Below are 22,199 nucleotides of genomic sequence, written 5' to 3'. Positions count from 1 at the left end.
GGACCTAGAGACTGTCATACAGAGTGAAGTAAGTCAGAAAGAGAAAGACAAATACTGTATGCCAACACATATATATGGAATCTAAAAAAAAAAAATGGTTCTGAAAAACATAGGGGCAGGACAGGAATAAAGACGCAGACATAGAGAATGGACGTGAGGATATGGGGAGGGGGAAGGGTAAGCTGGGACGAAGTGAGAGAGTGGCATGGACATATATACACTACCAAATGTAAGATAGATAGCTAGTGGGAAGCAGCCGCGTAGCACAGGGAGATCAGCTTGGTGCTTTGTGACCATCTAGAGGGGTGGGATAGGGAGGGTGGGAGGGAGATGCAAGAGGGAGGAGATATGGAGATATATGTATATGTATAACTGATTCACTTTGCTATAGAGCAGGAACTAACACACCATTGTAAAGCAATTTTACTCCAATAAAGATGTTAAAAAAAAAACAAAAACGGGACTCTCAAGTGCCACCTTTAGATCCTGCCTGGAGAGCATATGTAGGTTTCTAGAGACTATTTTATGAATCTATTCAGAATTGACCACTTTGACTTGCTAGCTACATATGCAAGTTCATCAGAGCAAAGTCACATCATCTCTTTAAAAAAGCAAATAACCAGGACATGCAATGTTTTTGCTTTATAGATTGTTAAATTATTTATATGACACTAAAGATTTTTTTTCCATTTTATTGACATCTCCAAAAGTCTTTGCACTATTGTATCTGTTTCAACTTTCATTACCCTGGAGATGCATTATCGTGGAGGAGGGGACATGGCCAGTGCAAGCCATTGTGTCAGGGTGGACTGTCCTGAAAGAAATAGCCAAAGAAGTCTCAGTGGGAAGCTGTCCATTGGTAGGTAGAATGCTGACCACTAACCTTAAAGGCCCTCTCTTATTCTGCTGTGACTCCCTCCCCTCCATTGAGCTGTGACCTTCAGGAGGGTAGGGACCAGGGGGAAAGCCCTTGGCTACAGTTCATCACTGTCGTCCCAGTACCTACCTCATCCTCCTCCACTTTGCAATCAGTTCCCATCTGCCTGTGCCCCATCATTGGTCCCTCTTCCCTTCCAGAGGCTGTCCCACATCTCAGCCTGCCCATGGCCTGGGCATCAGAGACCACCCCTTGACTCCGTCTCCATGCCTGACAGCTTCAACAGCAGCCGTGGGGAAAATCTGTTCTTGGCATCCAGAATGAAACTCTGAATGCACTCCCCATAGATGCATTATATTCTGGTGATTAGCCCTATTATACCATTAGTGTGGATTAAATGATTTTTTGCAAGCTATCGCAAACTTCACCATCTGGTATATACTATTTTCTTGGGACTCTGTTTTCTAAATTGCAAGAAAAAAGATTACAACCGTACTTTTGTAATGCCCTTCATGATGAAATTGGGACTGGATGGGAATGGTTTTATTTCCTTGCTTGACTTTTTTTCCAGAAACCATATAGATTCCGAAATACCAAGTCTTATCTGTTTTAGCTAATTGACTTATTATCCAATATCTGATGATGAAAAACTATTTTTGCATTGTTTAGACGTTCCATCAGGGAATTAGAGGGAAGGGTAAGGTCTTGAAGGCAAAGATTATGTGAACCTATGCTTATTAAGAGAAGACATATTATGTTCCCGCAAAAAAAATGGCCTATGTCATGTCAAATCTGCAATCTCATTTGAAATAAAAAGCCATGTTCTGTCCTTAGAAAGAAAGAAGTAAGGAACTTGAAGTTTGTTTACACTTATTAGAAATTATACTATTGTCTAAAACAGCCAAGGAGGCAGATTAAGGATGGGATAATGATTATACCATAATCCATGTGTATATAATTATCCTCCGTCAAAAAGGAAGTGACTTTGTACTATGGTTAAGATAACATGAGGGCTTCTCTGGTGATGCAGTGGTTGAGAGTCCACCTGCCGATGCAGGGGACGTGGGTTCGTGCCCCGGTCTGGGAAGATCCCACATGCCACGGAGCGGCTGGGCCCGTGAGCCATGGCCGCTGAGCCTGTGCGTCCAGAGCCTGTGCTCCGCAATGGGAGAGGCCACAACACTGAGAGGCCCGCGTACTGAAAAAAAAAAAGAAAAAAAAAAAGATAACATGAGAAAAGTTGTGATGCCACGTCCTCCCTCCCCCACCCAACTCACTCCACTTATCCCAGTCCCCTCTCAAACACACACAGTAGAAAATAGGAGTATACTTACACTCTTCTATACTTCTTTTCATTCCCAAAGTGAGTATGAAATTTGATTAAAGAAAATTTGCTTACAAAGGAAATGGGCAAACTGTGGCAAAGATCCCATCTAAAAAGGAAGTAAGAAAATAAACCACATTTTCTCATACAAAGTATGATTAAATAATGAGGCCAAGGACTCCTTTCTCCACCACTTGTAGTATCATCCAGGTTAGCAGCACCGATTTAAACACTGTATCTCCTCTTTGTTCTCCTACTGTGCATTGCTGTGATGGCAAAGGTAACTAGCCATCAGAGATCATGTGAGATCAGGGTGAATTCTACATTGTATGAGAGCCATTAATATTTTACACACTGTCTACCCTTCAGGCATTGAGGTATTACATCACTATTTATACAATAGAATGTGTTACTGATTGGAAGGTTTGGAGTGTTTTAGCATCCTGATAATTAAGTAGGAGATATAATTATATAAACGCAATTAACACGTATCAATAGGTAGACCTTTCAGTTATTTCAAATGTTTCCGATATTGTCTGATATAAAAACAACTGCTTGATTAACTAATTTGTCTTCTTAGAAATGTCTTTATGTAGGTCAGGATGAGATCATTTGAAAAAATAATCCACTCTTTGGAGAACTTTTAAACCACCAAAAGAAAAAAAAAATCCCACTTAAGACCTGGAGTCGAATTATACAGTCATTTTAGTTCTCAGAATTCAAAGCATAGATGGCTGGAATCATGTGCATGTTATAATTCTAGGCTACTCTTCAATAAATAATACATGTCATTTCTGCTTCACTGAAGCTGTCACTTACTGCTCTAAATGACTTTCAATGCAGGGCCCAGCCTGCTCTCCCAGAGTGCACTCCAGCTCAATTCCAAACCTGAAGGGTCCTTCCAGTATCCAGCCAGCTACCATAGCAACCAGACCTTGGCCCTGGGTGAGACAGCCCCATCGCAGCTCCCTGCTCGCAGCGCACAAGCCCGAGGTGCAGGCCAGAGTTTCAGCCAGGTACGTGCTGGGATGGGGCCCTCTGCTGTGTTGGACTTCGGGCTCCAAGGAGCCAGGCAGGAAGCAGCATTGTCCAATGGCTATGGTGTCCCCTCCTGCCTTTTTTACGAGTGCTTTACAACTTTGGAGAGATGCCCTCTGTGCTGTGAGTGAAGGAAATGAATAATACAATAAGATTATAGAGTAACTCGGAATTATAAGCATATCTTCTGCAGGAATGTCTGTGAATTGCTTGTGTTCTATCTGCTTTATATATACTTACCTATGTAAATATACAAATGTGTGCCTAGTTCCTGTTTCCATGTTGATATGTGATATAAATATGACATATATACTGAGTTTGTAAGGGCACCTGGAACACATTTTCTCTCCGTAAAAAAAAAAAAAAAGCATGAAATTACTCTTTGGGGTTAATCGTATAAAGGAACACAGTATAAATGCATCAACACATATACAGAACTGTTCTGAAGATAATTGTGATTAGGGTAGGAATAGCTACACTTTGTCAAGTTTGATTTTGAAATGTGCCCTTAGTTGTTTCTTTAAGATACGTACTTGTTCTTATAGTTTCAATGTACACATTTATTAGCTGCAGTTAAAATCAGCTCTTGGTAAAAAGTGGCTACCAACCTCAATTTTTTTTTCAAAAACATGTAAATGTTGTAATGTGTGTGTTGTGTGTGTGTGTGTGTACCACTTAATACTTCAGTGTTGATAATTTTGGGGTTCAGGCTATATTCAATCAACCCTCCAGAATTAATCTATTGGAGGCCTATCTTGTTTTAAGCTATTTTATACTTATTTTCAGTATAAAAAGGCCAGAGACCTTTTAATCTCTGTGCATTCATTCCTGGAATGAAGAACCCACAACCCCAAGAGCACTCCTTAAACTGAAGAGCTTAATTTCATCCTTTCTGCATTTATTGGGCAGTGCCTCTAGGCCAGAAACACTTCCCCAGGCCCACTACCTACCCCAGGCTACTGTAACAACAAAACTCATCTCTGTCACCAAGTTATGGTTATTATGCATCCATATGTCTTTCCAACTAAACTAAAAGCTACCTGAGGGCAGGGCCATTTTCATCTTTTATCACTAGCCCCTAGCCATTCACATGGCCCCCAAGAAATGTCTGCAGACAGAGAGGAGACAGGGAGAGTTAGAATGGCATCATGCATTCCCTGGTGGCGCAGTGGTTGAGAGTCCGCCTGCCAATGCAGGGGACACGGGTTCAAGTTCTGGTCTGGGAAGATCCCACATGCCTCAGAGCGGCTAAGCCCATGAGCCACAACTACTGAGCCCGCATGCCACAACTACTGAGCCCATGTGCCTAGAGCCCGTGCTCTGCAATAAGAGAAGCCACCGCAATGAGAAGCCCGCGCACCGCAACCAAGGGTGGCCCAGGCTCAGTGCAACTAGAGAAAGCCCACGTGCAGCAACAAAGACCCAACTCAGCCAAAAATAAATACATTTATTTTTTTTAAATGGCATCGTACGGTCATCGTGAGATGCTTTTCATAGGTGTTATGAACATAAATGAAGCATAAGCTGAAAAGTCTCAGTACATTTCAACTATTAAAGTTAAATGATTGTCCCAGCTATCTATTAAAAACTTGATTGTCTGTTTCAGGTAAAACCCTGATCCATCAGTGGCTTTGTAACTTTTACCTTCTTGTGATGCCAAGGTTATATGAATAAAAGGAGATGGTAAATAAAACATCCCACTGAGATGGACCCATCCCCCCGTGATGGTCTAGTGCATGACCTGGTTCAGAGGGTGCGCCCACTTTAGATGGAGAACTGGAGGTGTATGGTGCTTGGGAAGGGAAGGACCTCGAAGTCACTGAGTCCAGGTCCACGCACACAGACTAGCCCTGGAGTTGTGCTATTTCCCAGCTCCTGGATCACTGCTCTTTCAAAGCACTGGTCTGTTCTACCTCCCTTACAGAAATGTTTTAGGACACAAGAGGGAATGTGTAAAACAAGTGTTTTTTAATTAATTAGAAAAAATTATTTGATATACGTGCATTTATCATATACACAAAATAGTCCTTATTATTTGCTTACGTAAGAACATTATATAATGTTTGAAATACTGAATGATGTTATTAGCATAGCAAACGTTGTTAGATTTTTTAAATCTCATTTTGTTTTATTAAAAGATGAAATGGAAGCTATAGGATATTTTTTCTCTAGGAATAGTTTTTGTTTTTGTTTTTGTTTTCTCTCAAAAGCATCCCATTCTCGAAAGGAACTATTTTTCATCTTCCCATCTATACTGACTCTCTTTGACAGTGATACAGTGATCATGGTGGAATATATGTAATTTTGAATCCTTTGGAAGCAAACAAGTGGATTACAGCCCTTTTTTTACCCTTCTATCTGTCCACACTTCTAGGTCCAAGGGGCCAGAAATATTCAGAAATAAGGAATATTGTATACTCAAATGAACCTATGGAAGGTATGAATTTAGCTTTTACCAGTTTTCTAGAACTTCTAAGACATGTAGCTAGTAAAACAATAAATTTCTGCCTTTCTTTTATTTTTATCTTGAACTCATTTAATACTCATCCTTGGCTTTTCCTCATAAATATCTAAGACCCCTATAATTTGAGTTGAAAACATTAAGTCAAATGAAAAAAAACATCAGATTTCCCATAGCTGAGCATCATGGAAAATGGAACTATCAGTATCAAAATAAAAAAAATCAGTTAATTATCAACTTGATTTGTGAGCATCTTATAAGCTCAATTCACACACAGGACTAACTGTTAAATCAAAGCTTTCTTATTTATAAAATTTTATAAAATTAATCGTTACCATTTATTGAGTCCTGGATGTAATCTGTTTTACATACATCCTCTTATTTAATCCCCACAACAGGGCTGTCCTAACATTTACATTTTAAAGATGCAAAAACTAAAACTCAACACATTTAGAGAAGTTGTACCATTTTAAGGCAGCAGTAGTAAGAATGGGGACAGATTCTTGACTGAATTGAAGTCTAATTTCAAAAGAGTGTTTCGTAGGTTTCCTTTTATATGTTGACTGTTTCAATTAAATACATCTACAGCTTGACCCTATACATGTGGGCAAACAATATGGTGATTGATCTACTTCCATGTTGCTGGAGTTATTTCTGTCATCCGCCAGTCGCCATGGAAGTGAAACAGTGGAAGGTCAAAGGACAGATTGGGCCTCACATTAAAAGTCTGCCTTAAAGTTTAATCAGAAAACTTGTTTGTAAAGATATCAAAGCTCTATATTTGAAGGCATCTATAAATGTGCATGTTCAAGGTGATAACTTCAGTTTGAGCCAAAGGTTACTGGCCTACACTCATTTACTTGACAGGTGGGTGGTTGAAGTCTGAATATTCAAACCAGGAGGTTATTCTTTTTTTTTTTTTTTCTGGTACACGGGCCTCTCACTGTTGTGGCCTCTCCCATTGCGGAGCACAGGCTCTGGACGTGCAGGCTCAGCGGCCATGGCTCACGGGCCCAACCGCTCCGCGGCATGTGGGATCTTCCCGGACTGGAGCACGAACCTGTGTCCCCTGCATCGGCAGGCGGACTCTCAACCACTGCGCCACCAGGGAAACCCCAGGGGGTTATTCTAATCCACTTCAGTAGCAGGAGTGAGGCTGCTGGTGGAGAGTTGAATCCTGTTTATTTTAGCAAAGTGGCGGATCTGGTACCATGATTCACTTCCAGCTTCAATATGCTGTAGTGTGAAAGGCGTGCTTTATTGTGACTTCAAAATCATATCGGAGAAATGCTGAACTAGTAAATCAGTATTTTTACTCAGCATTTAGTGTTATACCATTGAAAGTAGGGAGGCTACATCCCATTCCCGTAACATCTCCTTTGTTCAGATTATCCTAAGAATCCCTCTCTTCCAGTGGTTTTGCACAGCCCTGTGACACATTCTTTTCAATGTTCTAAATGGCTCATTCCTTCCAGGCTAGAGTGATTTTTAGAATATCCTATCGTCATAAAGTGCCAAAAGGGCGAGTAAAGTTCAAATAATGGCTCACAGATGCCAGACCAGGTTAATAAGGTCAATAATCAAGTAACACAAAAACACTTTTTTTTTTGGCCTAAAAAAAATGTGTGATTCTGAAGTAAAGCAAATGGTTTTCTATCTGGCTCATAACTCATGTCAGAATATAATTTCAAAGGAATATCATGTTCAAAGATTCTTTCAATTTTTAACACATGCTCATTTATTCAGCATAATAAATGTTTGTTGGGTGGTCATCACCAGGCTGTACTCCAGGCCCTGCTGCATAGCCTGCTTTTCCCTACCATGTCAGTCTGAAAGAACTGTGAGTCACAAAATTGTCACAAAATACTAAAATCCTTGAAAGTCATTCTCTTCAGACTCTAAGATGAGTTCACGGGACTGGGCTGGAGGAGAGAGAGAGCGTAAAATCCTTCCCATCAGACCCCAAGGCCTTTCCAGAAAGTGACGTGAGCTGATTCATAGCTATTCGTTGCCCCACCCCAGCGCTCTGCTCAGCCACCCTGCAAGCTCCCCAGCCCAGCCTCTAAACAGGCTGTGTGTAGACTACCCCTCCATCCCGCTCTTCCTCCTCTGAGTCAGCCTTGGGCTTTGTGTGGCTCCTGTGAGGTGCCCCAGTCAAAACAGAGCTGCTTTTCCAGTTGCATTTATATATCTCTGGGCTATTCTTTAATGCCTTCAAGATGTTATGTGTGCTTACTGTATGCCATGAGCTATTATATGTGCTTGGGCTGGAGAAGTAAAGAGAACAGACATGATCCCTGTCCTCAAGGAACTGATATTCTAGTAGCAGCAATGGGAATTCAGAAAATCAGCACAGAGAATAACTAAGTTGCATAGTTTGTTAGAAGGTGATGAATTCTGTAAGGAAGGAAGGAATGCAGACTAGAATGAGCAGCCTCCAGAGTCCAGGATGGGGTGTGGCATATGGGGCCTTTGCCCCAAGTTTGGGGCAAAGACAAGAAGGAGAAGAGAGGGAAGCTGTGTGGCTGTCGGGGGGACAGCAAAGGCAGAGGCTCATGGATGAGGTGACCTGGCATGTTGACAGGACAGCAAGGAGGCCCAGGTGGCCAGAGAGGGGAGCAGGAGTTTGCAAGTAGATGGGAAGCCAAGTTGGCCATCAGCTGATCATCATGATGACCTTGTCCTTTACTGGAAATGGAAAGAGGAGGTGGCAGAGAATTTTGAGCAGAGGCACGACGTGGCGCGACTTATGTGTTGAAAGCATCATTTTGTCATTTCATGTATAACATCCTATAGTTAGTTGCATATAAGTCTATCTCTTCCTATCAGATGGCCTTGCCGCAAGAGAGGAAACCATACAAAATTAATCTCCATATCTTGAGTGACTGGCCCAGGGTTCACCAAATATTCATCACGTTCCTCAAACCGCAGACTTCTTCTTTTCTTTTTTTATTATTATTTTTTAAAATAAATTTATTTATTTTATTTTATTTATTTTATTTTTGGCTGCATTGGGTCTTCACTGAACGTGGGCTTTCTCTGGTTGTGGTGAGTGGGGGCTACTCTTTGCTGTGGTGTGTGGCCTTCTCATTGTGGTGGCTTCTCTTGTTGTGGGGCATGGGCTCTAGGCGCGTGGGCTTCAGTAGTTGTGGCATGTGGGCTCAGTAGTTGTGGCTCATGAGCCCCAGAGTGCAGGCTCAGTAGTTGTGGCACACGGGCTTAGTTGCTCCGTGGCATGTGGGATCTTCCCGGACCAGGGATCGAAACCGTGTCCCCTGCATTGGCAGGCGGATTCTTAACCACTGTGCCACCAGGGAAGTCCCGCAGCCTTCTTCTTGATGCTCATACTGCAAAGGCTATGGATGGGTGCAGAAGTTGGGTCTTCTCCAGGTTTTGCCTGCTTCCACTCACATCCAATTTCCTGTGCATTATACGAAATGCCGAACATAAAACTTCTGGCCCAGAAGAGTCCCTCTAAAAATGTTGATTCCTCCTCATGGCCAAACACAAAGTAGTCTTATCAAGTGTTTCCTTCCTCAAAGAAACAAAATAAGCAAGAAATAGGGAAGTATACACCTGTACACAGAAGACTGGCAAAGAAGTACAGGAACCGAAAGATTTTAAAACCACTTTCATGTCCAGCAGAGCTGAAGTGAGCCTTGTGTGCATTCATAATCCTAGGAAATGCCTGCTTACTGCAGGAAATTAAGAATTGTATGATAGTTTACTAAAATAAAGCTTGAACAGTGGTAGATACACTAAAAAAGCAGTCAGCTTTTCGAGAAGCAAATTGCCATTTCTTTTTGATCTGACCTGTCTATTTAATGTTGCACTGCCTTTTATGTCTTAAAAGTTCTCATTTGTGCTATATTATAATTATAAACACACCATCTGCTCACTCCTGCCAGAGGCTGACGAGTTTGGAATATTGCTTATTGGTGCACTTTTACAGATGTGAAGGTCAAGGGGATGGAGAACTCTGGATGGTGGTGGGATGGACACAGAGACCCCCAGGGCTCAAAGGAGGCAGCAGTCCCCCAATAAACACCTGCTTCTTGATTATTGAATGCAAAAAGTGATACAGTGGGCTTCCCTGGTGGCGCAGTGGTTGAGAGTCCACCTGCCGATGCAGGGGACATGGGTTCGTGCCCTGGTCTGGGAAGATCCCACATGCCGCAGAGCGGCTGGGCCCGTGAGCCATGGCCGCTGAGCCTGCACGTCCGGAGCCTGTGCTCCACAATGGGAGAGGCCACAACAGTGCGAGGCCCACATACAGCAAAAAAAAGAAAAAAAAAAAAAAAAGTGATACAGAGAGCTGGTGTGACATCACTCCAGTTTGTTGAACTAGGAAAGAAGTTGTTGCTGGTAGCACCTGTAAAGAGAAAAGTCACTAAAAAACTTGGAAAACAAAATTGGTGAGATGTCTTTAGTGTAGAATGTATATATTATGCTGCATTTAGAGGAGAAATCATGTCATTTTGTATACTGTGTGGGAAACTGGCAGTTTATTTGTCTTTAAGATAGGTTTCAGAAGATTACCTGTGGGAAATCCTTTCTCAATGCTCTGCTTTAAAATCTTATCCATTTTCTCTTTCCAGTAGAAATATATTTAATCTGGTTTCAATACTGAAACATTTCTCATTGTGGGGAGGGTGTGTATGTGTTTTACTATAACATTTCTTCTGAGCAAAAGTTTGGGGATATTAAAGTTTTACTAAGTGAGCCCCTTGCTGAAGTAAAAGTTTTACAGAGTGTATTTTTGCCAAGGCTCATGTTTTTTTGGAAAGAGTTGCCATCAAAGAAATCTCTCTTAAAGATAAATTTATATGACACTCATGTCATTGTTTTAGTTTTTTCTTCTCTATTTTCTTTCCACTTGGTAGACCATAGAAATGGTCATGTGAAATACTTTTGAGAATATTTATTGATGATGACCCTAATCATACTTTTATTAAAGGGATGTCAGAGGGAAGGAAAAACCAGTACCCAGCATGCAAAAGGCTGCACTACCCTGTTTATACTAGTGACTTAGGGGTCCTGGGCAATGGACCACTACCACCCCTTTCTCCTTCTGCCTGACTGCAGTGACAGGGGTGATGTTGTTTGCAAGGTATTTCTCTCTCTCTCTTTCTCTCTCTCTCTCTCCATCCCTCCCTCCTGATCCTCCACAGTTTGGGGGCCCTCATGCAAAGAGAAGGCAATAAGGGTGGCCCCCATTATTATCTCAAACATTACAGCTCTTATTTAATTGAGATGTTCTCTTCCGAGGAAGAAGTGTTTTTCAAGTGTCTTCATTTTGCTATTACTTAAGTTTAATTTGCTCTGGGTACCACCTTTCAGTGTTAGTGTGACTTCACCACCAGGTAAACCCAGCCTTCCTTTCCTCACCTCATCTCAGTGGTGATGACTTCAGGGATGGTGTGTGAACTGTGCACAGAAGCTGTCTCTTCATTTTATGTTTCATATGCGTTTTCACCCAAAGCAGCACTCCTCAAAGGAATTGCTAGACAAGGCACTTGATTTTATTTGGCTATTTCCAAAATCAAATCTTTCTCACAGAACCAGGATTTTCTATCTTGGGAATTATTTAGAGAGTGGCCTTTCTTCTGAGGACAATTTCAAAAGAGAAGCTACTGAGATTTTGGGAGCCATGATAGTAGTGTTCAAGCAAATTGATTTCATCCCAGAGAGTCAAGGGCACAAAACTTACCTTGGGGGTGTAGATTCATTTTACTTTCATTGTATTGTATTACAGGCACATTTCATATAACACCGAAATGAGACTTTGGCATTTTGGAGTTGGTGGTTTCTTCTTCTTTCCAAGTTGTGAGAGTAGATGGCTCTGTCCATCTTCCTGTGCAAGCCTAGAACCCTGTGCCAACTTACCCTAGAAAGTTCAACACATTCTCAGACCTTTTAATCAGCAGCGCATAGCTGATATTACAAAATCATGTTACCAGATCGTTCTGGTTTAGCAATGGATTTCTTCAAAGATGTCATCTTAAAGCCAAGTCCTCTTTTTTTTTGTTTGTATTCAAAAGTTATTCAGGCTTCTTAACTCACTGAAAGAATGTTCTCTGGTCATCGCTATGATTTTCTCGCCACTTACCCCTATCTGCATTTGCCTTCCTTCAAACACCAGCCAGACTCCTTCCCACCAAATCCACCCTCCATTCCTGTGTTTGGGCTCTTCTGTGGCGCTGGCCCTGATGCCTCTGCCTTCCTTTGAAACGTACTCTCCAGCTCTGCCTCTGTGACACCGTTTGTGCCCAGGGGCACCATTCCCGGCGGTGACCTCAGTCCCTACAACCAGGGTGACCTACAAAAGGGAGAAACCATGAGATGAGTGATGCCAGGAAAATGAAAGGCGATGAACACAGCTGCTGGGGGAGCAGACTGCTGATCCCAAGTCATTAGGCTCCCATCTGGGAGGCCACAAAACGCAGGCTCCAGCTTCCCATTCCTGACATTGCTGGCCCGGCTGCGCAGCATTCTGGGCAGATATTCCTCCTGACCCAGAGTTAGGGGCCTCACTGACAATTCCAGGAAACTTGGCACGTCTAAATGCATCTTCACAAGGACTGCTTGTAAATCATGGGTCTGCTCCGTAAAATGTGGCTGTGCTCGGTGACAGTGCTAACTCATGATCTGAAGTCACGATTCCTTAGAGAGTTCAGGCTGTCAAGTCCCTTGTTAACTGGCTGTAAGCATTGGGTTTTTGTTTGGGTCTTTTGCGCTGCCAAATCGAGAGTGAGGTTTAAATAAGTTTCCAAGTTTGAAGAATTTTTCCCCCTTGTCACCCTTATGCTGTCTCTACCCTCTTTACAGAAGATATAACCTGAAAAGGTCAGGAAACAACTATGCTGAGTATTCAGGCCTAATGCCATGTTCTGGTCCAAGAGACCCAAATTTTGGGGGTTGGAACTTCCCAATAAAAAAACAAAATAAAACAAAACAAACAATGTAATTGTGAGCCAGATATTATTCTGTAACAACAAAAATATAGCAATTTTACATCTCCAAAATAATGTCAAGATAATGTGCACCAGATTCTGCCTACTGGAAACGCTTTAATCAGAGCATCTACTTAATAATGATCTGCTTCCTTGTCAATTTCATATAGATGGGTTCCGCACTTTGGAGGGGTGGGAAAGACAATTAAAGTAGTCCTTTGGTTTGAGACTGACTCAAAGAGCTGGGAATGACAGCCCCAGTAGGAATTGTCCTGGTCAATAGCCCATACTGTGTGATCCAGGACAGTATTGGGGCTCCATGTTCTCCAAATGTTTCCAAAAAATCTTATATCATCATTTATCTTTTATTTATCATTATCAGGAAAAAAAAATTTTCAATGCTGATCACTTGTACACACACATTTTCAAATAGTAGGATGTAGTAGTCATTAGTTTAAAAAAAAGTTAAGTTTTGGAACTTTAACATTGGATTTACAGCTTTATTTATAGTTCTAACATATGTTTAAGGTAGAATTGAGCTTCCATGACAGTAAAGTAGATGAAATTCTATGTGTGTTGAAATGTGCTTATATTATCTTTAATCCAATGACCTAGGTCATAATAAACCATCCTATGAATCATGCAGCTGTCTTGAAATGTATCCCTAAGAGTTGCTAAATGAAATTACATAATGGAACAAAACATAAACACAAGAGTGGAGATAAGCTCCCCAAAGATTACTCTGTGTTCAATTGATGCTAAAAATAGATGTTTCTGTTTAGCCAAGGACCATTCTTAGGTACTTCTTATTCTGTAGACTATTGGAATGGAGTATAATGCCCCCAGATTATTTATTAAAAACTGCAGAAGGGCTTACCTAACTGTGCAGTCCAGGAAGGTAGGCACTAGATACATTCGACAGTTTAAATTCAAATTAATTCAAATTAAATTCAAATTAATTCAAATTAAAATCCAGTGCATGTGTCTAGGGCCCATGTGTCTAGTGGCTACCATATTGGACAGTACAGATATAGAACATTTCCAACATAGACAATACCCATCTTAAAATGCATATACAATTTTATTGTTTATGTTTTTCTTTTTTTCTTGTAAAAAAGTTACTGGCAACATTTCACCAAGATCCTACCGTATTTTAAAAGGTTTTTTAATTGGTTGCTATAGCCTGTCAAAATACCTGGAAATAGTTTGGCGGTTCTGAAAACTTTTATAGATTTGGGGGCCATTTAAAAATCCTTATGAATAATATTCAGCAGAGTTAGCACTTCTCCAATTGGAAATTCCAAGATATTAAAGGGAAAATAAGTTATCTGCAAAATTTATTCAAGGTTTCCCTAGGATCCATGTTATTCTAATACTTAAAGACTAGAATGTTACATGATGTTGTTTTAATTTATATTAGGGTACTTTAGTATTTATTTTATTGAAAACTATGCTACTAGGGAATAAGATATTTGATGTCACATAGGGTTATTAATATTATATATCCAAGACATACCAAAAAGTATTTGTCCTGTTGTAAGCAGGGAACTCTCCTTAGACCCTCTGGGGTTCTTTCTCCTCCTCATGTTCCTGTGGGAAGGATTTCCAGAAATTCCTGTTGGAGGCTTTTCTGTCACTTGAAAGCTGAGTTCTACACAGTGGAATGTTGCTCAGGCCCCAGGAGAGCTTCCAAAGAAAAGTGAAGAAAGACAGTCTCTATCTGCACCTTTGCAGTTGTTCTCAGACCAGGAGCGTCTTCCAGGAGATTGTTAGCAATGCAGACCCTCAGGCCCACTTCAGAGCCCTGAATCAGAATCGCTTCTAGATCAGAGGCTTGCAAACTTTAAACAAGCATCATCATCACCTTGAGAACATGATAAAACACAGATCCCTGGGCCCCTCCCCCAGAGTTTCCCACTCAGTAAAGGTGGGGTGATGCTGATGCTACTTCTAATGCTGGCTGATGGAATGGGGACCACACTTGGAAAACCACTGCTCGAGGGATGACTTGTTCTTATATTCGATTGTACATTAGAATCACCTGGTGAGCTTCCCCAAAGCCTGATGTTTGGGTCCCCCCTCCAGACATCCTGAATTAAATGGCTAGTGGATACAACCTGGGTACTGAGATTTTTTTTTCAAAAGTTCCCCTGGCAATTATAACATGCAGCCAGGTTTGAGAAGCCCAGGCTATACATTTCATGCTCAGAACTTCTACTGGGAGGGAAGCACAATTAGATGTAAGCAGCTCTTCTCCCCACCCATGACTCTGGATGATACTAGACTATATCTCTGGGGTCCAGGTGAGCGCACCAGCTCTGCAGAGCTTCTCCACCATAGAAACCCTCAGGCCAAAGGCTCGGGACCAGTTTTATGAACCATTCCTTCACTGATTCCACAAACATCCGTGGTATCTCTGCTATGAATCCTTCTTGTTCTCGTTGCTGGAGGTGCGTTACTGAGCAAAATCATGGAGCTTACATTTTACTTCCACTCCTACTGTTGGACTCAAAATAATTGCTTTGTGATGCTAAAGAAAAACCAGGGCTTCCCTGGTGGCGCAGTGGTTGAGAGTCCGCCTGCCGATGCAGGGGACACGGGTTCGTGCCCCGGTCCGGGAAGATCCCACATGCCTCGGAGCGGCTGGGCCTGTGAGCCATGGCCGCTGAGCCTGCGTGTCTGGAGCCTGTGCTCCGCAACGGGAGAGGCCACAACAGTGAGAGGCCCGCATACTGCAAAAAAAAAAAAAAAAAAAAAAAAAGAAAAACCAGAACTGGATAGTAGTTAAAGCAGTAAATACCGTTTCGATTCAGAAAAGAATTTAAGTATTGCACTAGGGGAAGAGAGACCTCAGTATAGAACTGGGCTCAATTTTGAAAACAACAAGGAAAAGGAGGAATGTTTAGCCAAGGAGTAGGTTGGGGGTCAGTGGGTGGAAAATCACTAAGAGGAAATGTCAGAGCTGGGGGGAGATTCTGGCTAAACAGACCTAACAGGATTCTTGCTGAAGGCAGGCCAGAGTGATGCGACACTGCCTGGGAGATGGTGGAGAATGAGGAACTGGAACAGGTATGGAGGGTGACCAGACACTGAGAGTGGAGTATTCTTGCTAAAACTGGACAGTGCAGAGCCATGTTGAGAAGGGAGTTCAGAGGAGCCTGACTAGAGTTTGGTCAAGGAGAGAAACTTTGTCAGTGGATTGATAAATACATACATATACACACCCACATATGCAAATATATGAAATATATACATCATATATGAATACACACACACATATATATATATACCCATGCATGCAAATACGTGAAATATATGCATCATATATGAATACACACACATATATATATACCCACGTATGCAAATATGTGAAATATATACATCATATATGAATACACACACATATATATATACCCATGTATGCAAATATGTAAAATATATACATCATATATGAATAAATACACACACACACACCTCCCACAGAATGTCTTTCAACGGAATCTCTTCCTATCTAGGATACTCTTAATAGAGGATTTTGATATTGGTCGACTAACTCCCTCCGATCTTCACATGAAGCTGACATCCAGATAAAATCTGGAACGCTGTGTGTGGGATGGAAGTTCCTGGTCTGTTATTTGCTGATTGCCGTTCCAAAGCGAGTGGAGAGGCAAAATTGAAACTCTTACTGGAGAGCATCTGTTCAGTCTCTCTCTCTCCCCCTACCCTGCATCTCACCCGCGTCCTCTTCCCCACCTAATTCCCACCCCTAATTTCAGAACCTGCCCTCCCCACTTTCTCTTTTTCTGTGTACAGTCCCTACCCCCTTTTCACACCAGCCTACTCGCAAAAAACTTTTCTGCTTCTCCGGGAAAGCCTGGAAGATCCCAGAGCTCCTGCCCAGAAGTGGTTGACAATGTAGTGTTTTCATTCGAATGCAAATTTGTCTCTGGACCAGATTCAAGGAAAGTGCTTTCCCCTCCAACTGTCTCTCCAGCTCCACCCCAGCCCTTGTTGTCTTTTGTGTTCTTGAAAATAGACGAGAGGCAACTGGCTTTCAATTTGAAGACACAGCTGCAGGGGGCTCTTAAAAGCGAGCTGGAGAGAGAGAGAGATGCTGAAAGATTTGGAGCCCAGCGTTAAAATCTAGAAAAGGGAGGCTTTTTTAGTCTTTTCATTTACAATTGCTCTGCTTCCTCTGGAAATGCTTTTTCTTTTAAAGCCTGAAATCCCAAGCATATTTATTCCGACTTCATATTTTCCCCTCCTTTTAACTTATCCACAAAGAAGAACCAACGGGAAAATGGCAACAGAATAAACTCCACGAAGTATGCTTATTTCTTACGTTCTCCAGATAAGTAGGCAACTTGGCCAATTTCAGAGGTAGAAACTGTATCCAATGAAATGCCCGTGCGAGTGGGGGGCGAGGGGCGGGGGAGGAAAGGCTGGACGCCTGAATTTCTCGGTAAAACTAACAGATCGGGATTGCCTGCAAGTAGATCCCGATGGCCCCGCTGGCCGGCCTTTTCAAAGCGTTCGGGGACTATTGCGATGCCTCTGCTTTTCCAGAAACCTCTGAGATTTGTGAGCAGCATACGTGTCCCACTTGTCAGACGGGATCCCCATCCCCTGGTCAGCCGCCCTTTGCTCTCCGGTTTTTGTTTGTTTGTTTTTCCTTTCGGTCGGACAGGAGCCGCTCCCAAGCGGCCGGAGGGGCGCGTGCGTCTCCATCCCCCGCGCGGTTCTGCTTCTCGGGGGCCCCGGCGCGCCCGCGCCGCCCGGGGTCGCCGGGGCCGGGCGGCGCGCGCGGGGGGTTCCCTCTGCTTGCCGCTGGCTAAGAGCGCGTGTTCTCTGCTCTCCCGCGCACAGGGCACCACGAGCCGCGCGGGGCACCTGGCGGGGCCCGAGCCCGCGCCGCCGCCGCCGCCGCCGCCGCTGCGGGAGCCGTTCGCGCCCAGCCTGGGCAGCGCCTTCCACCTGCCCGACGCGCCGCCCGCCGCCGCCGCCGCCGCCGCCGCGCTCTACTACTCGAGCTCCACGCTGCCCGCGCCCCCGCGCGGGGGCTCCCCGCTGGCCGCGCCCCAGGGCGGCTCGCCCACCAAGCTGCAGCGCGGAGGCTCGGCCCCCGAGGGCGCCTCCTACGCCGCGCCGCGCGGCTCCTCGCCCAAGCAGTCGCCCAGCCGCCTGGCCAAGTCCTACAGCACCAGCTCGCCCATCAACATCGTCGTGTCCTCGGCCGGCCTGTCCCCGATCCGCGTGACCTCGCCCCCCACCGTGCAGTCCACCCTCTCCTCCTCGCCCATCCACCAGCTGAGCTCCACCATCGGCACGTACGCCACCCTGTCGCCCACCAAGCGTCTGGTCCACGCGTCTGAGCCGTACGGCAAGCACACGCAGGAGCTGTATGCCACGGCCACCCTCCAGAGGCCGGGCAGCCTGGCAGGTAAAGGGCTCGCCGCCCGCCTCCCGCGGCTCGGCCCCGGGGGCGCCTGGGCGCGTGCTGGGGCCCCGGGCAGGAGGCAGGCAGGCAGGTGGCTGGGCTGGAGCCGACTCAGGCTGGGCGTGTCCGTGGGCAGGTGTTGAGCATCCGCTGAAGGAAAGGAAGGCCAGGGTGTCCCTAGGTAGGCTGTGGTAGCATCTAAACTCAAAGCTATCGGTTGCTTCTGTTTGGAAGTAATGCAGTCTCTCAAACTCTTAGCGTTCTCTCACTCTCTCTGTCTGTGTGTGTGTGTCTCTCTCTCCCTCTCCCTCTGTCCCCCTCTCCCCTTCTCCCTCTCCCTCTCTCTCCCTCCCACCCCCTGCCAATCTGAAGACGAAGATATCCATCCTTAAAGTCGAGTTTAATAAAGAATCACATAGACCTGTTGATCGTATCCAGAAAAAGAGTGCAGAGAATAAAAATAACACTGTTTCTCTGATCACCCAGGTAGTTATCTACATTCAGTTGTAGAAAAAAGTAAGGAGTTTTCCCAAAGCAGACATTCACCTTACAAAGATTTCAATAGTAGTGAAAAAGTAACCCATGATTAATTGTCTTGAATTTTTACTACTTTGTGATGGCTTGAATTTATTATATTTTGGCTAAGTTTAGTCACTGGGAAAAGGAAAGGACGCTCCCATACCTGTCATTGAAATTACATAGATTCCAGCAATGGGGAAAAAGTAACCAGTGATGAAGTCGCTTGAGTTTGTTGCCTGCTTATTAAAGGAACGGGGGAGCTGGGCTGGACTGGGGTTTGGGGATGAAGCCTGCTTTTCTCTGCCAGTTCAGAGGAGGTGACATTTCTGTGGTTGTTATGCCCATCAAAGACCAGGCTGAACGGGCGATTGTCTGCTGGTAGCACCATATGTTCAGCTAAAACGAGACACTATGATTGAACGACTAAAGTTTTGTCTCCTAAAACATCTGACAACTAACCCGGATTTATTGTCTATTTTTTTTTCCTCTTTTGAAAGTATTTGGTAATTGTGTCACTCTAGTAGCATGCTGCACTCATATGTTTCCCTTCTTGACATAAATGGATGACTGTGAAGCTAAATAAGATTAAAAAAAAGGAACTTGGAAGCATGCGAGAGGCATGTCCAAGTAATTGCTGGTGTGGACTGGCCTGGCGTAGCAGGACGCGGGCTGCGATTCCGCTGCCCCCCAAATCTGCTAAGAATGCTTATTCTCTCACTCACTCCTTCTCTCTCTGTAATAGAATTTTGGAAGTGACACTCACTGATGCCAACCTAGTGCCAGTATCCAAATACCTATTATGTAGGGACTCAGGAGTGGCCATCTAGTTGGAAGACAGGACTAGGGACCTGTATGGAATCTTCTTTTATCTAAGTTTGGAAACTTTGTTTTAGAAGTGTGTAAAATAAGTTACTAGATCGTGGCAAGGAGTGGGGACCTGGGGGAGCTTGTGGGAGACTCAAGCCCCAGGACCCCCTTCCCAGCCACCAGAGAGAGGAGGCAGCTCAGCACCAGAGAGGCCCAGGTGACTTGCTAAAGGCCATTTCATCCCCTGCACAGACCTGGGGAAAGAAACCAGAAGTCTTAGCTTGCAGCTATTTATCCCAGTGATCATACTTGCTAAACTTGGGCATGTTCCACTCTATCACTTTAGTAAAAATAGGGAGTGTGGGTCTGGTGGCGGGGGGATGTGAATCGGGGGGGAGAGCCTGACAGCTCCTTATGTCACTGAATGTAGGAAGAGGCTTTAAAAGTAAATGTGTCATGAAGATCGCTTATACTCTAATATCTGGAGTGAATGTTTCTGAGGATATGATGTGCACGTGCGCGCGTGTGTGTGTGTGTGTGTGTGTGTGTGTGTTTGTGGGTAGGAAGGCTTTGGCCAGAATTAAGAGAACTTCAGTTGTTCAACACAATCCCATGCGCCTTCACTTTCCTCTTCATTTCCATCCATTCCTCAAATTCTCTGACGCGATTTCATTTTTGCTCCCTGGTGGGAAAAAAATTCATTGTGCCATTGAAGATTCTTGATTTATGAGCTACAACGAGCACTTTTCATGTCTGAATTACTTTGTTTCAAATGCATACTTTTAAATATTCATTTAAAGGTTTTTTTCATGCAAATCACTGCTGGTGGGTTTTTGAGTTCCAAATTATTCTATAACTCTGCATAAATACTTGGGTTGCATAAGATCCTTGGCCCTATTTAGCATTTAGCAAACTATGGCCCAGGAAAGGTGTGGGGACAGATTCTAACCTTTGTGAGAGATCAGGAATCTTGGAGCTTTTGGCCTCCATACCTAAATCTGTATGCTTGGTACCATTCCAGGCATCGTAAAGTTTGGAGCCACCTGGTTTGCTCGCTGAAAGCACAAAGTCAAGACTGAAAAAGAGCTTTTGCATTTTCAGGATTGTGATTTTGGAGATTTGTCACTGATAGCTAGGAAGTGTGAAAACAGGGTAGACTTTCACTGCTGGATGCATTCATTCCTTTAATTATTTATTAAGCACCTCTTAGGTACTGGCACTGATTTCGACCCTAGGGATACAGAATTGATCAATTTCAACCAAAATCCCTGGCCTCATTCCAGCTGGAGAAAACAGAAAAGTCACAGGAATTTTTAGCAGAGTGGCCAGGGAAAGCTCCACTTAGATGGTAACTTTTGAGTCAATTATGAAAGCAGTGAGGTTGCTGGCCATGTTAATATCCAGTGGAATGGTGTTCTGACCAGAAGGAACAGCAGTTTCAAAGGCTGGAAAATGGAGGTGTGTCTGATGTGATTACAGAAGAGCAAGAAGACCAGTGAGGGCGCATCAGAGAGAAAGAGGGCAAGAAATGACACAAGGTCAGCAAAGTGACTAACAACGTGGGGCTGGAAGGCCTCATATCGTCAGTCTTGATGAAGATTTCAGGATGCTGGCTGTACCCCTCCCCGGGAGCTGTTGAGGATTTGCGCAGAGGAGTGACACAATGTGGCTTAGTCTATAACAGAATACACTGTAGGGGATCAAGGGCAAGAGCAAGAGTACATGTTGGGAGGTAATTACGGTAATATAAGCAAGAGGCAGTGATGGCTTGGGCCAGCATGGTAGCATTGGAGGTTATGAAAAGTAGTGTAATCCCAGATATTTATATATGGTAGAGCTGACCAGATTGTCTCATGGACTAGGTGATGACAGTAAGTGAAAGAGGACTCAAGGATGCCACCGACTCAACAACCAGTAGAATGGAGTCACCATTGACTGAGATGAGGCAGGATACAGAGGGATCTGGTTGGTTTGGGGGCAGTGCTGGTATATATTAAGATCATGGATTTGGACATGTGATATCTGTCTAACAAAAGGAACATGTGAAGTAGACTATTGGATACACAAGTTGGAGTTCAGGGGAGAAGCCCAGGCTGGAGATAAAAATTAGGGAGTCATCAACAAGTAGATGGTACTTGAAACCATGAGTTTTAGAAGATACTACATAGGAAGTAAGTTTAGAGGGAAGAGGTCCAAGGACTGAGCCCAGATGCCTCCCACAAACGTAGAGGTCTAGGAGCTGAGCGGGAACCCAAACAAAAGATAAGCCAGAAGTGTAGGTCAGTGTCAATTCTTAGAAGCCAATAGAATAGCATGTCTCATGTAGTTTCTAACAAAAACTTAATGAGGTAGGTGTGATTCTTACCCCCATTCTGCAGATTTGAAAACTGAGGCTTATTATCAATTATAAGTCCCTTGCCCAAAGTTATCGATACTTTGGCTGGAAATGACAAGGATGCGATGTGAACCTAGATCACTTTGAATCCAGCATCTCTATACTCTTCAGTACACATGATACATGGATAGAGGTAGTGTATTTAGTGTTATTGAAAAAAAACACCAAAGATGTAGAAATACAGTATACGTTTTCAACTTCTTTAAATGACCAGTGATCTTCTAGAAGCAAAATTATCTCAAAAATTTGTCAACATCCTGTTGAATATGACTAGCAGCACCAATTTTTGTTCAATTTCATAAAGCAGATAACATAATCCTTTCATTTTCCGGTTTAGAGCAAAATTAATCCCGTTAAAAATAGAAATCTGAGTTGTAAATATGTATTA

At 43.5% G+C, this 22,199-nt stretch overlaps 1 protein-coding gene across 2 annotated transcripts in view; it reads left to right on the top strand.

Annotated features, from left to right (window-relative positions):
* CTNND2 (catenin delta 2) overlaps nt 1-22,199 on the top strand; it is a gene marked incomplete at its 5' end in the record, with an annotated part of 962,722 nt that overhangs the window by 515,374 nt on the left and 425,149 nt on the right. For both annotated transcript variants that reach the window (XM_081231805.1, XM_081231804.1), the window contains 2 exons: nt 3,045-3,217; nt 17,520-18,093. In XM_081231805.1, the coding sequence (XP_081087931.1) occupies nt 3,045-3,217; nt 17,520-18,093 (747 nt within the window). The remainder of the gene's footprint in view (nt 1-3,044; nt 3,218-17,519; nt 18,094-22,199) is intronic.

Source organism: Mesoplodon bidens (assembly GCF_964165515.1).
Source record: "Mesoplodon bidens genome assembly, chromosome: 4".
In the NCBI taxonomy this organism is placed as follows: Eukaryota; Metazoa; Chordata; class Mammalia; order Artiodactyla; family Ziphiidae; genus Mesoplodon; species Mesoplodon bidens.
This window is presented reverse-complemented; position numbering and strand designations above follow the sequence as displayed.